Source organism: Echeneis naucrates, chromosome 19 (assembly GCF_900963305.1).
Source record: "Echeneis naucrates chromosome 19, fEcheNa1.1, whole genome shotgun sequence".
NCBI lineage: Eukaryota > Metazoa > Chordata > Actinopteri > Carangiformes > Echeneidae > Echeneis > Echeneis naucrates.
In genome coordinates this window covers 6,625,609-6,640,753 of record NC_042529.1, presented here as the reverse complement: position 1 = coordinate 6,640,753, position 15,145 = coordinate 6,625,609, and the positions used below count along the sequence as shown (strand labels likewise).

General features: G+C 40.8%; 3 protein-coding genes across 4 annotated transcripts; all 3 read left to right on the top strand.

Annotated features, from left to right (window-relative positions):
- The first annotated feature begins 1,713 nt into the window (after positions 1-1,713).
- Positions 1,714-4,593, top strand: LOC115060319 (CD63 antigen-like). Of its 2 annotated transcripts, XM_029528205.1 has the most exons (7): positions 1,714-1,885; positions 2,318-2,506; positions 2,672-2,746; positions 2,863-2,967; positions 3,597-3,734; positions 3,811-3,894; positions 4,244-4,593. In XM_029528205.1, the coding sequence occupies exons 1-7, from the start codon at positions 1,832-1,834 to the stop codon at positions 4,313-4,315; spliced, it is 717 nt and encodes a 238-aa protein (XP_029384065.1). In that variant the 5' UTR covers positions 1,714-1,831; the 3' UTR covers positions 4,316-4,593. The 2 variants fall into 2 exon arrangements, with proteins under 2 accessions (XP_029384065.1, XP_029384066.1); XM_029528206.1 differs by lacking the exon at positions 3,811-3,894.
- A 588-nt stretch (positions 4,594-5,181) lies between these two features.
- pus3 (pseudouridylate synthase 3) lies at positions 5,182-7,965 on the top strand. The gene is made up of 7 exons (XM_029527608.1): positions 5,182-5,284; positions 5,582-5,997; positions 6,116-6,393; positions 6,476-6,659; positions 6,860-6,969; positions 7,125-7,297; positions 7,567-7,965. The coding sequence occupies exons 2-7, from the start codon at positions 5,587-5,589 to the stop codon at positions 7,836-7,838; spliced, it is 1,428 nt and encodes a 475-aa protein (XP_029383468.1). The 5' UTR covers positions 5,182-5,284; positions 5,582-5,586; the 3' UTR covers positions 7,839-7,965.
- Positions 7,966-8,072: 107 nt separating this feature from the next.
- On the top strand, positions 8,073-12,322 carry dcakd (dephospho-CoA kinase domain containing). Its single transcript, XM_029527609.1, has 5 exons — positions 8,073-8,384; positions 9,162-9,273; positions 9,756-9,959; positions 10,355-10,442; positions 10,710-12,322. Exons 2-5 carry the CDS (start codon positions 9,162-9,164, stop codon positions 10,993-10,995), a joined length of 690 nt encoding a protein of 229 aa, XP_029383469.1. The 5' UTR covers positions 8,073-8,384; the 3' UTR covers positions 10,996-12,322.
- Positions 12,323-15,145: the final 2,823 nt, after the last annotated feature.

Genomic DNA, 15,145 nt, shown 5'->3' with positions numbered 1-15,145 from the left:
CTAAATGAAAGGATGGATGGATGGAAGGCCTTAAAATCACACATCGGTGCTGTTGTGGGCTTTGGTGCATTCCTTTGAAACAGCCATATAAGGTAAAAAAAAAAACCAACAACAACAAACAAACAAACAAGAATAAGCTTAAGGGCACTGAGTGGCACATTTGTTTGCCCTGTATTGATATTTTCAACACTATAAAATGCCATTATTGTATAAAAAAAAACTTTCATTTTTACAGTCTAATAGCACAGCTTCACTTTCGGCGTCCCCAAAAAAATTAGACTTATCAGATCGAAAGTATTCAAGGTCGTTTCTTTTCCATCTGTATTTTAAATGGAATTCAAAACAGGAAAAGCATGGTGGGGGGAAGCACACTGTTTTCTGTCTGTGACATAACAGTCTAACTATGGTAATCATTTAACTTCCGGTTCCCATGAAGTCCTTCAAAGACATTCTTCGTGTCTAGTGTTTAGCTTCCTATTCCCAGAAACAATTTCAAACTCCACATATGGAGAATTCATATCTTCGTCATTCACACGTCTTAGAGAAGGGACTGAAGTGACTGTGTAGTTTAAAAAGTGTTGAATGGGGCCCTCCTGTGGTTGTGTACCTAACAGCGCAGACATGATAAAAATCTGTTTACTGGTATACGTGCCCGTATCGGAGATGGTCAAATATGGTCAACACCACTTCAGTCTGCGAGTTTGGAAATAATATAAATGAAAATATACATATCGTAGATTTCATTGTTGAGACTCAGCTGCAGTACTTTTGCATATTATTTTTTATCAAGTCAAATAAGATGAGGCAGATAGGCACAGGCATCCTCTCAGCCGCTCACCCTGAAGCCACTGTGATGGTCTTTTATCAGCCAGAGGAGCTGGAGAAGGTTGCTGATCACAGCCATATGTTGGTGGACAAGTCCTGGAAAAAGAGCTTGGCCTTCAAAAGGTTGGGGGAAGCCCTTGAGCAAGTTCAGATGCAAGTAGTCAGATGGCTATACACAGCACATCAGGTGACAAATGAAAGTGCAATATTTATGTGTATTTAGTCAACTTGCTGTGTCTGTGTAACCATAAAGGGTTAACGAAGACAGTCATTCAATGAGTTGAATTTAAAATGTCTTAATGAAAGCAATGAAAGCATATCTGTACAAGTATAGTTAATCTAAAAAGGAGGCAGACACACTCAAATGAATTATTTATTGAAAGTATTTATTTCAGTCGTTTCCGTTTTTCAAAATAATAGTGAAGTGGGAAAAGGTGGAGAATAACAAACCTTTCAGGAACCCGTTCAGATTTCGAATTGTGTAACCCAAACACTAGTTCCTCTAACACAATTTTGTGACAACAAATGTATATTTAATTTTTCTGTGTGTGTCTGTACTCATATTTATGTATTCATGTATCTATATGTTTTGTTCGAGGTCGCCAAACATTTACCCGTAATGCCAAACTTTACCTTCAGCATTCAAACTGCTGCAAGTGGATTTAACATGAATGCCAGAAACACACATTCATTTTCAGCTTTGACATTACATTCCCAAACTAGGAGGTTACTACTCGGTATCTGGAGTATGATATTTTATCATGTGTTGCACTCCAGTGATGCCACTATTCAAATCATCTAAAAGGGAGGTCATGTTTTTGTGAGATAAACTCTCATCGGTCTACCTGCTCATTTTCATAAGTTCGTGTAACACTGGATGAGCTTTGGGTGCTCACCTTTGTTACACTGACTTTGGACAGGTAACAATCGTCTCTTTGGTCAAAGCTTTTCATTGAATTGATTGTAAACATCTTTGAGAGGAATTGGACTGCATCAAAGCCTAACCATGGGCATTTGTGGCATTAAATGCTGTTTCATTTTCTTCAATGTACTTTTCTTGGTAAGTAATGTGAGCGATTTAATTTATGAATGAAATGTCGTAAATGGTGATAGGTGATATTATTAGGCAAAATCAATTTCACTGTCATGGCAATGTGTGGTGGTCTGATTACTGCTTTTGAAGAAGTACCGTGAGCCTGCTCCCACTCTAATCCTTCACGCTCACATTGGAAAATTCCCATTTGGAAAGTGACGTGAATAAAAAATACAACTCATCAGGAGATTCCATTTTTAATTTGGAGAAAAGATTTTAAAAGCTTTTTAGAATAATGAGTCCTGTGTCTGGTTCAGTGAACAATATGTGCCAGTTCAGTGGAACGAAGGAATTTATCTCTTGTGCACATATCAAAGTCAAAAGTAAAAAGTATCTGAGGTGACTCACCAGTGGCGCTGTCTTCATTGGCTTTAATGTTGTGATAAATTTGTCTTTCAGGCATCTGGGATCGCCCTCATCACTATCGGTGCACTACAATACACCACTTACATACAAATAGGTGCTTTTGCAGGCAGTGGCCTGTCTAAAATTGCCATCGTGCTCATTGCAGTGGGCGTCACTATCGCCCTTGTCTCCCTCATGGGCCACGTTGGGGCATTCGTTGATAATTCCTCCATGGTGGCTTGTGTAAGTACCGTAATGGGTTTGAGATTGTCTCCTCACAGATTTTAAGAACATGTCTTTGGGACATTATTAGGTCAGACGTTAACATAACAGAAGATTACAGAAAGTTTCATTTAAGAAGGCGATACTGAACTTTGGCTGTGCTCACTCTGTTTTTCTATGAATTAGTTCGTCTGCATCCTGATAGTGATCATCCTTCTGGAGATCCTCACTGGTGCTGCCTTTTACATATTCCGCAGCAGGGTGAGACATTGAGAGGAGACTATGACTAACCTGTGTGTTTCTTAAAGAATAAAAAGCCCTAAAGTGAAGTCTGTACTGCTGATCACTGTAACATTTTAACGATAATTTCTCTGTAGACTGCCCTCCTGGAGGTGAATAGTGGTATTAATGGCAAAGCACGCAGTGTGATCCGTGACTACAGCCCAGGAAAGAGATACATCATTGACAGAGTTCAGGAAAAGGTGATACACAGAGCTTCGCGTTTGTCCATAAAGGTGCTCGATAGACTTGAGAGAAAGTGCAACACAGAAAAATGCAGTGGCCCCCAATATGCTCCTGTTTCAGACCTGAATAGAATTTGCACCATGTAACTGCAATATGAACTTGAATATTAAAGTCATAAAATAAATATTTAATAGTTTAATCCCTCTTCCTATTGCTGTAAGGTTGCAGAAATGTTACAGTATATTGCCACAAGGTGAACCTGAAGCCCTCAGGCCTCTGTGAGGTGTGGGGCCTCTGAAAGCGGGCCACTTTCCCTGGGTGGTTATTCTAACATAACAGAGAGAGTAGTAAAAAGACAATGCTGCAATCTTATGCAATGCAATGCTTAATGCCAACCAGCAGGAAAATTCAAAATTTGATTTAAAACGTATTTATCTCCAATAAATAAATAAATAAATAAAGACTTTGGGGAACCATGCCCTCACCCAGAGTGAGCTGGGATTGGCTCCATTGGCAGTAGAAAATGGATGGATGGACTTTGGTGCACCCCTGTTGCCTCCCTGAGAAATTTGCCATTTAAAATCACATATAGACTTCACAAATGTGTCAGAGATTTTGTACAATCCTCATATGTTGTGCGTTACAGTTCAAGTGCTGTGGTGCAGACAGCTTCACCGATTGGTCAGGGAGTGTGGGCTGGGAAAAACCTGATGCCGTGCCAGACTCCTGCTGCGTGGTAAAGACTGATGGTTGTGGCCAGGACATAAGCCACGCACACAAAAAGGTCTGTGGGGAACTCATTTCAACTCATTATCTCATGATGAAATGGAACAGTAGCTTATATGTGTGATCCTCCCCAGGGTTGTACTTGGGCTATCAAACTTTTCCTGTTGAAAAACCTGGTGTGGGTTGGGGCTGTCTGTATTGCTCTAGGAGTCACAGAGGTACGCTCTTTGTTGCAAATATCTAATTCAGTGATGCCATAAATGCTTATTTAGAAAAACAAGGGCCACACATAGTTCTTCAAATTGTTTACTAATCAGTTTAAACTGGTGATTCATATGTTGACTCCAACAATGTGGGAAGGAATTCATATAAACAACAGTTATACAGATATTGGAGAAGGAAGTAAGGGGAAGTTGACATGAATGATAATAAAGCTTGTCTCATCAGGTTTGCCTCAGGAAGTGAAATCCAGAATTAATTACACTTTACAGAGAGAGAAAAGATCCCGTCTGACCCGTCTGTTGGGTCATTTGCTGCCAGTAACTTCCAACCTTTTTCCTGATACAGTTTTTCGGAGCGATGCTTGGGGTGTGCTTGTGTCTGGATATCAAACGGAAGAGCTATGAAAACATCGACTGAGCCGCCATCATACCAAAGCACATCTGTCTTCCAAAATAAGTCATAGTTTTGTTTTGTTTCTTAATTGGATGTTTGTGGGTTTGTTTGTTTTTGTTTTTGTTTTTCTTCCTCAGATTTAAATATTTTATTTGGCTTTACTTTTGAGAAATTGAATTTGGCTAGTTTATTATTGTCCACTGCAATAAAATCACAAGATACAATAGTAAAATGAACGATTACAGTGATGATGTTGAATAAATCCATGAAGCATGGTGTAGTTGTATGGTTTCACTGGTCATCCTCAGACCTAAGAATTTATGAAAATAAACATCTAACCCAAACCTCTTTGCAGCTTTTGGCGTCTTCCTTTGAAAGCTCCACAAATTTGCTTGACTGAAGACAAATAATTTCTCAGCTCAAGGGTTTGTTAAGATTATTGAAATGTGTGGTGCTCTTACATTCTGGATGTGATCTGCAGCAGCAACATGAAGTAAAATGCCACTTAGTACTCACCAACCGTTGCCTGTCTAACAAGTGTGGAGTTGAATTTTAAAGAGGCTACTCTTCTCTGCTACTGCATGTTGGCCATTTCTAGGTGAAACTTTCAGTCATACATTATTTTTAACCTCTTGCAAATTAACCTTGAGGAGTTAAAATGATCCAATGTGATACATTTTGGGAAAAAATGTCTAATAATTGAGATTTTTAAAATTTTCTTTGTATTTAAATTATTTTTAAACAACACTCTTCTGTTGTTACACACTGGATAAGGTTCTAGACATCAAAGACCATTAAACACGTTGACAAATTCGGAGGTAATCCTGTCGTTTGAACTACATTTCCCGGCAGCCCTTTGCAGGAAGTTTGTCCGGCCTCTAATTAGGTCCGACTGTAGAAACTGCAACATGAGAAGACGCGTGTGAGCGGAGGAGCTTCGAAAAGTGGCTGAAAAGCTGAGATTTTGGGATAACACTGAAATACACATAACAGGTAAAAACTCGGTTTTGTTTTAGATAATGTTTAAAACTGAAAGTCAAACCTTTCGTCGTAGATAAGTTAAGAGTTTATCGTTAGCGCCTAGCTAGTTAGCAAACAGGAAGCTGTGAGCTGGACCCAAATATCTGTGTTCAGGACAGCTGTCCAGTCAAAGTCAGAGATATTTTACCTTAAAAGTTGTTAAAAGGCTACAATGTGGAACTAGACAAGTGACTGTTTAATATCACAGATGAACTAGTCACATGTAGAGATATCTAAGTCATCCTTTGTAAGCAGTCTCTTATTTATCAGGCAGCATGTCAGAGGCTTTAGTCCAGCGGATAAAGGATCTGGAGGCAGAGCTGGAGAAGCTCAGGTCCCAGCTGAGGGAAAGCAGTGGAGCTGGAGAAACCAAGGCGCTGGCATCCAGTCCATCTGTTACTGAAAGCACAGGTTGTAAACCTGGAGGTAACAGCAGCAGAAAGGGAAAGAAAGCCAACAAGGAGCGTCCTTTTGACTTCTCTGCCCACCCTCGGCGCCATGTGGCTCTACGGCTTGCCTACCTGGGGTGGGCCTACCAGGGCTTTGCGGTTCAGGAGAACACAGACAACACCGTGGAGGCCAGACTCTTTGAGGCTTTGCTCAAGACCCGACTGATCCAGGACCGACAGAGCTCCAACTATCACCGGTGTGGCCGCACCGATAAAGGAGTCAGTGCTTTTTCTCAAGTGAGTTCACTGGGATGAAAATTGCATTTTTACGGTCCACAAATAAGCAATGCGACATGTTATGAGCGATTCAGCTACACGTGTAGGTAATGTGTTCCATGATTTTGTTTTTCCACAGGTCATTACTATTGATTTGCGCTCCACACAGTTTTGTGGAGGTGTGGGCATCACCATTCCTGAAAATGTTGACATAAGTAGCAAGAATAAAACTGCTGCTGCGGAGGTTCCCTATGTGAAGATGCTGAACAGAGTCCTACCCCAGGACATTAGGATCTTGGACTGGGCACCCGTAGCAGAGGGTTTCAGTGCACGCTTTGATTGTCAGTCCCGTACATACCGATACTACTTCCCCCGAGGATCTTTGGACGTAGCATTGATGGCAGATGCTGCAAAAAGGTGGGTAAAGACGCAATGTCGCAGTCACTGATGTCACCTTGGAAGCCACACGACTGATTTGAAACCTCTTGGCATTCAACAGATACGAGGGCACTCATGACTTTCGCAACCTGTGCAAAATGGATGTGGGAAATGGAGTGCTGCAGTTTGAGAGGACCATCTTGTCAGCATCAGTCAAGCCTCTGCAGAGTCAGCACTCCTCCAGCACTGATCCCTATGACGTCTTCGTATTCGAGATCAAAGGATTAGCCTTCCTATACCATCAGGTATTGAGAAACATGTTTTTATAATTGATCATGTATACATCGGGCTTTTTGTAATATAACAGATTTTATTGTGAAGCATAAGTAACAGCGATACTGTTCAGACGTTTGCAATTCAGATACAGTGTCTTGTGGAGCTAATTTCTTTCAACTTTTGAGAGATTTGATTAGTGACCTTTCCAGTCTGTTGTCTTACGCCACAGGTACGATGCATGATGGCAGTGCTTCTTCTGATAGGGCAGAAACTTGAAACACCAGATATAATTAATCAGCTCCTGGATGTTCGGAGTAACCCTAGGAAGCCCCAATACAGGTATATTGACTCCTGTTGGCGAAGCCCCCCAATGTTCAAAGCAGTAGTATGAGTTCTGTTCATATTTAAAGAAAAAAATTGTTGTGAGAATTAAATCATGAATACCAATAATTTTAATAATAAATTATCCTAAACATTTAGTTTCTTTTTGTTAGCATGGCAGTAGACTACCCTCTGGTGCTGTATGACTGCCACTTTGAAGGTTTGAGCTGGAAACAGGACACTGAGGAGGTGAATTATGTTGTGTCTGCACTGCAACAGCACTGGACCCAGAGTGCAGTCAAGACTTGTGTCCTCCATGGGATGATTAAGGGTTTAGAGGCCACAGGTGAGATTTATTATGTAGGTGTCTGACTTCACTGACTTGTTTTGTCACACCCAAATTTGTATTTTGATAAACGCTTTTAGTGATTTCACAGCTAAAAACAGTTGCTAGTTCCAGCTTCTCCATTGGGAGGATTTGTTGTTTTGCCACATACGATAGTAAACTTTACATGTTTACATGTCTGACATGTAAACATGTTTGTTTGTTTTGTGACATTTTATACACAAAATAAATAATTTAATCATGGAAAAACTAACGCTCTATATCCACAGGTGGCGTTTCCTCCAACCATTGCTGGCTAGTAGAAGGCAGCAGGCAGAGAAACTACCGGCCACTGCTTGAGCGTCCGTGCTGTGAGAGTCTGGAGTCGAGGATAGACCACTTTGTGAAAAGAGGCAGACTGGAGTGGGAGGAAGGGGAGAACGGGGGCGAAATGGTGCACAGAGGAAAAAGGTCCAAGCATTTGCACACTTCGCCCAGTCTCCCACTCTCCTCAGGGATGCCATCATCAAAGCAAAGTACAGATCAGAAAACGAAGGATTAATATTATCCCGCTGGAGGAAGGACTTAACAAAGCTTACTTTAGCAGTTAGGACCCAAAACAATGCATTTACTTGGAAAATTGAATATTCAATTTTTTTTTCTTGCAAAAAAAATGTCTTTTAGTTTAAAATAAATATTTTTTTGGGACACAGTTGCTGTTGATGAGTTATTCTACTTTAAGTTTACCAGGACCTAAGATTAGCTGGCCGGAACTAACGTGACTGTAACGGCTTCTGGGATGGATTTTCAGGTGGCGCCTGTCAAACTAAGAAGCTAAGTCACAAGCTATCAGCTTAGCACGAATTGTAGACACAAACAGCAGTTTACAGAGACACGACTGGGTGTGATATTTGCCTTTGACTGCACGTTTTGCGGAACCAGAGTGGGAAATGACCGCAGTTTTGTGTGTTTGTGGGTTGGTGGTCGCTTTGACCTGAGCAGCTAACGTTAGCTTCTTAGCCATCCTGCTTGTTCAGTGCAGCTGTGCGGCTCCTCACGGATCGTCCCGGGACACTCACAGATTTAAGGACACTCTCACGTTGATACGGTAAAGAGAAGGAGACGAAACGCGAATGTAGATTAACAAAAGTAACAAAACAACTGTTAGCTTGCAAGCTTTTCGATGTGTACCGGCTGATCAGCGCCGTCTGGGTTTATCTCCAAATACTCACTTTGAGCTGAGTGTCCTTCCGGTATCAGTCTGAATGTAACCGAGCTGTTTATTGTGGAAAATAAATGAGCTTTAGTGAAATACACTACTTACCTGTGTTTTTAGGTACACAAACTTTACTTGGACACTTTCTCCATTTTTGCTGCATTATACTGCTGTAATTATATATTTTTTTACTCGATCTGGTCAGTGGCATGTTTTGACATTTAATAGGAAATATTACCAACAATGAAGAACTCGCTCCACATCAAATAAGAGCTAAAAGAAAATTATATATTTTTTGAAATGGGCCGTCGAAGAATTACTCACATGAAGTGATTAACGCATATTTTCTCTGTTTAAATTGTACCAAATGTGGTCTTTACCTTACCATTACTTCATTTATTTTAGTCAAGTAAAAGATCAGGGCGCTGGAAATGTCTCATATATTTATGTATCTATTGTTAGAATAATATTAATAGATCTCCTCACCCTCACACTCTGTTTATTTTCATGTGTTTGTTTTACAAATGAATTAAATGTGCCATCAATTTTGAACAAAAAATACATTGCAGTTATTTACAAATATCCCTAAGTTAACCAAGATTTGTATTTGTAATTTCACTCACGTAAATAGGTATACTTTGATTAGTTTTTCTTTACCTTTGCTTTCAGATGTTCTTGGTGGGGCTGACAGGAGGTATTTCCTCAGGGAAAAGCACAGTTTCATCAATGCTGCGGGAGCTTGGGTGCCCGATCATTGATGCAGATGTTGTGGCCAGGAAAGGTCGGTGAACATCTTCACCAATAACAATTATTGAGATTCACACAGTCGGATAGACACTCAGTTTAAATACCAATCAAAAGCTGAACCCTCCTCCAGGAGGCAACTCTTAGATAAAATACCTTATGGATGATGTTAGTCATCCAAATGTGCAAAGGGTGGTTGTGCAATGATAACATTTATCATTATTGTTACTGTAGTTAAATGTTGAAATGCACATAATGAGGCTATGCCTCAAGGAGGTTCATTAAGACAAAGCCTTGGTCAGAGTATGTGAGTCATGAAAGCTGTCTATGCCGACTGCAGGGATGATGTTTTACTTCTGTAGTGAAGAGTAAAGGTCACAGAACAAGGTGAAAAAAGCCCAGCCACATATGAGGCATTAGGCTTATTTTAAAAGACATGTATCTCAATTTAACACATTATTTGTTCAGCTAAAGTCAGGATGTAACAATACCAATATCACTGCCTTTTTCTGAAAACAGTTGTGGAGCCACACACTCCTGCCTACTTGCGCATCGTCTGCCACTTCGGGCGAGATATCCTTCTTGAGAACGGGGAGATCGATAGGCAGAAGTTGGGTCAGCTCATCTTTGCCAGTGAAGAAAAGAGGAAGCTTTTGAACTCCATCACCCATCCAGAGATTCATAAAGCAATGCTGAAAGAGATCCTATACTACTTTCTCAGAGGTGAAGGAGGAACTGGGTTTGGCTCAGTTAGAAGTTAGCAGGAGAAAGATGATTTAATGAAAGCAGGTCAAGCATGTTTTGCAGTGGAAGGACGGGAATTTTGGTTTGAGGCTATTATTTTTGAGTCCCTCTCTGAGGGGAAATAAGAAAACAAAGTATTGGGAATACTACCAAAGTAGAAAGGGAAAGCAAGAAATCAAAGCGCTGCACTTTCCATGTAAATATCCCACACTGTAACTAAAAGAAGGAAATACAACTAACAAACTCTTTAACAAATCCAGAAGATGCCTCAAAATGAATAACGTTTGTGTGTATTCTCACAGTGTTGGATTAGAAATGTGTTGGAGCTAATTAATTTGGTTCACAATGCTCCCTCCCTTCTTGCACTTCTCCAGGGTATCGCTATGTGGTACTGGATGTGCCTCTTCTCTTCGAAACCAGACGTCTCACTCAGTTTCTGAACCACACTGTAGTGGTTTATTGGTAAGATCGCTGCTTGTTTTCCTCCATTTCCCCCATCACTTTGGAGCTTTACTTTTAGACGGTTTATTTATGTGTTTCACATTTTAAGCCATTATATTGTTTGTCAGTTTGGTTTTGATTGACACAGGTTGTTTTTTGTTTTTTGTTTTTTAATTGGTTACCTCTCTCCAGCTCTCTGCCGTATATGAATGACTCACTGCCCCTGGAATCTTTAACAGGGCGCCCTTGCTGCACCATAAATAACCTCCATTGTCTGTTCCTTTTCAGTGACCCTGCCACTCAGCTATCGCGCCTGATGCAGAGGGACGGCCTGACCCAGGAGCAGGCTGAGCAGCGCGTGGCTGCACAGATGCCGCTCAATGAAAAGCGTGGTCTGGCTAATCATGTTATTGAGAATTCAGGCAGCCGAGAAGACACCCACCGGCAGGTCCTGCGACTGCACACGAAGCTGGAGGACTCCATGGACTTCCTTTTAGTGAGGGTCATTGCTATTGCTGCAGCTGCTGGTCTGAGTGGGATTCTGCTCTATGCAGCCAAGGTACTTTTGTCCTAACAGAACAAAATGTAAGGGCTTAAAGAGTTTGGTCCAAAATGTGGTCAAAGAAACAGATGTGATTAGAGGCAGGCGACGCCAGATTGGAGGTGTAGATGCAATTTACCATGAGATTAGTTCCACAGTGCCTGCTACTACAGCTCAGTGGTATGACCTGCACTGTCGGCAGTTAACACAGACTCACATTGACTTAAACTCAACAACTGTCGTTTTGATTGAAGGGTTTCTGTGTGCAATTTCTGGGATTTACTGTGAGACACTAAAATATGAAGGTGATGGCTTAGAGCACTGCTTCTCAAACCGGCGCTCCTACCATCTTCGGGAGCAGGTTGTGAGATCATTTACACGGGTAAATGGAGAAAAATTAAATTATTAAAAAGAAAATAACATGAGTTAAACATCAACTAAGCTATAATCACAAATAAACATTTATGTTTATTAATCAAAGCATTCACCATTATGACTCATCAGCAAAATGAGGTGCATAGAAATTCCAAGTTATGGCTTCCAGTAAGTGCACAGGCTAAGAAGCAAACTCTCCTGTGATCCATCTCAAGTACAGACAGCGCCACATCTACATGCATGCACCTTCGTTCAGCCAGACCTATTTAACTGTTTTGAAGCACAAACTTCCCGTGGCTGGCTGAGCGCTGCAGTGCAGAAAAAGTTCCATATTCCACAGATATTTTGGCACCAACCTCATTATTTTTGGGGCTCATGATTCACCAAGGTGGAGAGTCACTGACTTGTGTCCTTAGACCCGGCCAACACAGTTATAGGAGTGATGCTCACAGCAGTGATGCGCCTGGAGAACCAAAACTGGCTCAGTCTTCAGTTTAATGTTGAAATGAACACTATGAAAGTTTTCAAATTAGACACATTCATTTATTTCATAGATTCAAAAGGAAAAATGTTCCAGCTAAGGAACAAGTTAAAGAATGTAGACACCACTGGGTTGTTGTTGATTTACTGTCCCTCACCTCTTCAACCACCAAATTGGACGGGACACCCTCAGAAAAAAGAAAAGAAAAGAAAGTGCAGAAGAGGAAGGAATATTTAGAGAATATGTTATGATTGTATTTTAATGACCTGTACAATGAAGATGGATGACAGAATGTATTTGACAATCCGTTTTTAATGGGAACAGTGTGAATTTACACAAATGAATACTATATTTATCACTGTATTTTCTTACACTTGAAGCTGTCCTCTGTAAATTCTAAATCTGTGATATTTTTCTTCTTGGTGCACACTCACTCGAAACTAAAACACAACATTTGTAAAGTTAGCTGCTTAATTTAAATATACCACTGTTCTAAAGAAACAACTGTCAGACGGCTACAGTTTTTGCTTTTTGTTTGGTGGCAAAAGACTATTTTCATACTGAGAATTTAGTATTTTTTAGAGATTTCTAAACGTGTACTGGTTGGTGCAAAAGGTCTATCCAACAAAATAAGATGAGGTCTTTGTTAGTTGTTAAAGTTTCAAGTCTGGTCTAAATCTAAAGCAGACAAAGGAAGACATATCACATGAAATTCGGCCGCTTTTGCATGTGCATAGACAGACTCTTGAAAAGTTTACCGATCTTTTGCCAAATCGGTGACATAACCTGACTGGGCCTACTTCAAAATATTTGTTTTATTCATGTTGAATCTGAAGATTACTTTGCAGGTAGAACAAACATATTTAATTTCACTTACCTAGGAAAATAACAAAAAATACCATTACTAATACCTGTATTACCACCACCACCTTTTATGGTACAAAAGGTTCAGCATACAATCATGTATGATGAAGAAAAGACTCAAATTCCCAAATTTTAGAATGTAAGTTTATCATCTTTCTTTAAAGAATTACAAACAAGGAGAGGGGACCCGAAATAATGAAATAATATTAACTGTAACAACAATGGTAATTGAGTTGTTGCCTTTTGTCTCCATCCTAATGCATAGAAACAATATGGACAGTGTTGAAACGCTTGAAAGCTCTGAAAGCGCGACTCTAGGAAAGGCATAAAGATACTTTGTGTAATTGTGTCCCAGAGGAAAAAAGCCTTAATGAGAAAATTCAAGGAGACAATAATAATGAATTTGTATGAATGGTTAGTTGTCATGTCCCTGCTCTTGTTCACATTAAGAATGAGATTTCAGGGCACAGAGGCAGACACAGTGACATCATCCTGGCACTGAAGGCCCACAATCCAGCATGGCTCACTTGGCTCCGTCTTTAGGCCCCCGACTGGTCTGTTCTTTGTTTTTATCAGGCCCACTGCAGAATTAATGCAAAGTGACTCAGGCTGTGGTGGGTGGGGGGCAGTGAACCGAAGGCTGCATGGCCACACATTTGGATACATATGTAATACACTAAATCACAGAGCGCGCACAATGTAATCTTTCAAATGCATGCAAACATTACACACACAGTACAGTTGACCAAATAATACAAACAGTCACATTGGACCATAATCAGTCCAAAATGGACATCATTCAGAGCCAGGATGAAGAATATGCTATTCTTAGGTTGCCTTAAAAGAGGAAAAAAGAAAGAAAAAACCTGGCTCTACCATGATCCAGGGGGTAACATGCCTCCCTGAGCAGCCAGCTGTTCAGCAGAGATTTCCAAGTGTGCCTATTCTCAGTCTCTTTTTCAGACACAGACAGAGGCCAGATGCAGAGCGTGGATGGAAGTCTATATCTGTAGCAGCAAGTGTGAATGCTCCAGGCAGAAAAAGGGTGGCGAAGTCTCAGTCTGAATTTAAATTGGGTTTAATTCTGACTGTGTCAAGCTAAAAGGTGAAAGTCTAAAGTTTCCTTGTTACACTTTGTAAAAGTCCATGGGTGCAGGCACAACCTGCTGCTTTCTTGTGTGCTGTGAGTCCTCTCTGAGACCAGAGCAAATAATTTTCTGATAGCAGGGGGGTAAAGACTTTTATAATCGTTCCATCGTGTTCAGAGAGTTGGCCTAAGGCACCACAATGTGCCGACATTTTGGAATCTCCTGTCTGAGTGGTTTTTCATCATCCCTCCTCCCGCTGCCGAGAGGGAAAGTAAAACAGCTTGAACATAGGCAAACAACATAAAAACCTTTGCTCTAAACGCAAAACCCAACATTTTCAGCAACTGTTGCATTAGCCAATATTGTTTTTGTTGGAAATTCCTTCAGGGGCTTCCTTTTTTCTTCTGAACACAAGGAAAACACACAGCCCTAGGGGGTAATAAGCTCTCAGTATTCATCAGGGGTTGTTAAAGGTAATTCATTTGTGCCATTTTGGTGACTTACCAATTAACAAACAGTTGTTATTTCTTTACTGAGTTTATGTTTGTGCGTGCATGGAGGACAGCAAGCAATGTGTATATAAAAGTAACTGGGTGTGTTACGACTCCAAATGAACAAATCTGGATTCTCAATGCAGAAATGATATTTAACTGTTTATTTTAAGGTTAGAATAAAGGCTTGGCAGCTAGCTGGGGAAAACTAAAGTATTGGTTTGGTTTGGAGATCCAGGTTGAATAGAGCAGACAGGAACAGTGCTGAGCGATCCAGGAGTGGAAGCAACAGGAGACGACCGGAGCCAAGTCCAGGCTGGATGGTAGCAGGTGAATGTGGCAAATCTGAAGCACAGAGAAATCCAATTAACAGTAACAAGTTGAGACAAGATTCTTCGAGCAGAAGGTGAGTCAGCCTAGATGTTACATTCAAAAACAAATCGGACAACACTGAAGAAGGAAGTCTTTGGTAGAATAGTTTATCCAGCGACCGAGGAGTTAAATAATATTAATGCAATACTGCTAATGATGACAGTGACAAATGGTCGATCCCACGCTGGGCAACAGGGTGGATTTGTCTTTATAACCTCTAGATAATGTAACATTTAACTATTACACGAATATAATTTCCTTTGGTCCAAAGAATTGACTAAAAGTGAAAAAACATCAGTACAAATTGACAAAGAGCAGCGGTGAAAAACCCACAGCTCTGTCCCCGCGGTCCCTTCGGACATCAGGTCACGAATGCAGCTCGACACCAACGGGTAGGATGAAGTGGCCCGAGCAACCATAACAACTGTAGCGTTCTTGAACTCTGGCTTCTAATGTCACGCCGAGGAAAGGGGCACTCGCAGCGCCTCCGTAGCCCGTTGTCAGGCCGCATC

Excerpts from the sequence above, each read along its gene's own strand:
- pus3 (XM_029527608.1), top strand. The coding sequence starts at position 5,587 with ATGTCAGAGGCTTTAGTCCAGCGGATAAAGGATCTGGAGGCAGAGCTG. Across the intron at positions 5,998-6,115 it reads GAGTCAGTGCTTTTTCTCAA|GTCATTACTATTGATTTGCG; the intron begins GTGAGTTCACTG and ends GTTTTTCCACAG. Across the intron at positions 6,970-7,124 it reads CCTAGGAAGCCCCAATACAG|CATGGCAGTAGACTACCCTC; the intron begins GTATATTGACTC and ends TCTTTTTGTTAG.
- LOC115060319 (XM_029528205.1), top strand. The coding sequence starts at position 1,832 with ATGGGCATTTGTGGCATTAAATGCTGTTTCATTTTCTTCAATGTACTT. Across the intron at positions 2,747-2,862 it reads TTTACATATTCCGCAGCAGG|ACTGCCCTCCTGGAGGTGAA; the intron begins GTGAGACATTGA and ends ATTTCTCTGTAG. Across the intron at positions 3,895-4,243 it reads TTGCTCTAGGAGTCACAGAG|TTTTTCGGAGCGATGCTTGG; the intron begins GTACGCTCTTTG and ends TTCCTGATACAG.
- dcakd (XM_029527609.1), top strand. The coding sequence starts at position 9,162 with ATGTTCTTGGTGGGGCTGACAGGAGGTATTTCCTCAGGGAAAAGCACA. Across the intron at positions 9,274-9,755 it reads AGATGTTGTGGCCAGGAAAG|TTGTGGAGCCACACACTCCT; the intron begins GTCGGTGAACAT and ends TTCTGAAAACAG. Across the intron at positions 9,960-10,354 it reads CCTATACTACTTTCTCAGAG|GGTATCGCTATGTGGTACTG; the intron begins GTGAAGGAGGAA and ends GCACTTCTCCAG.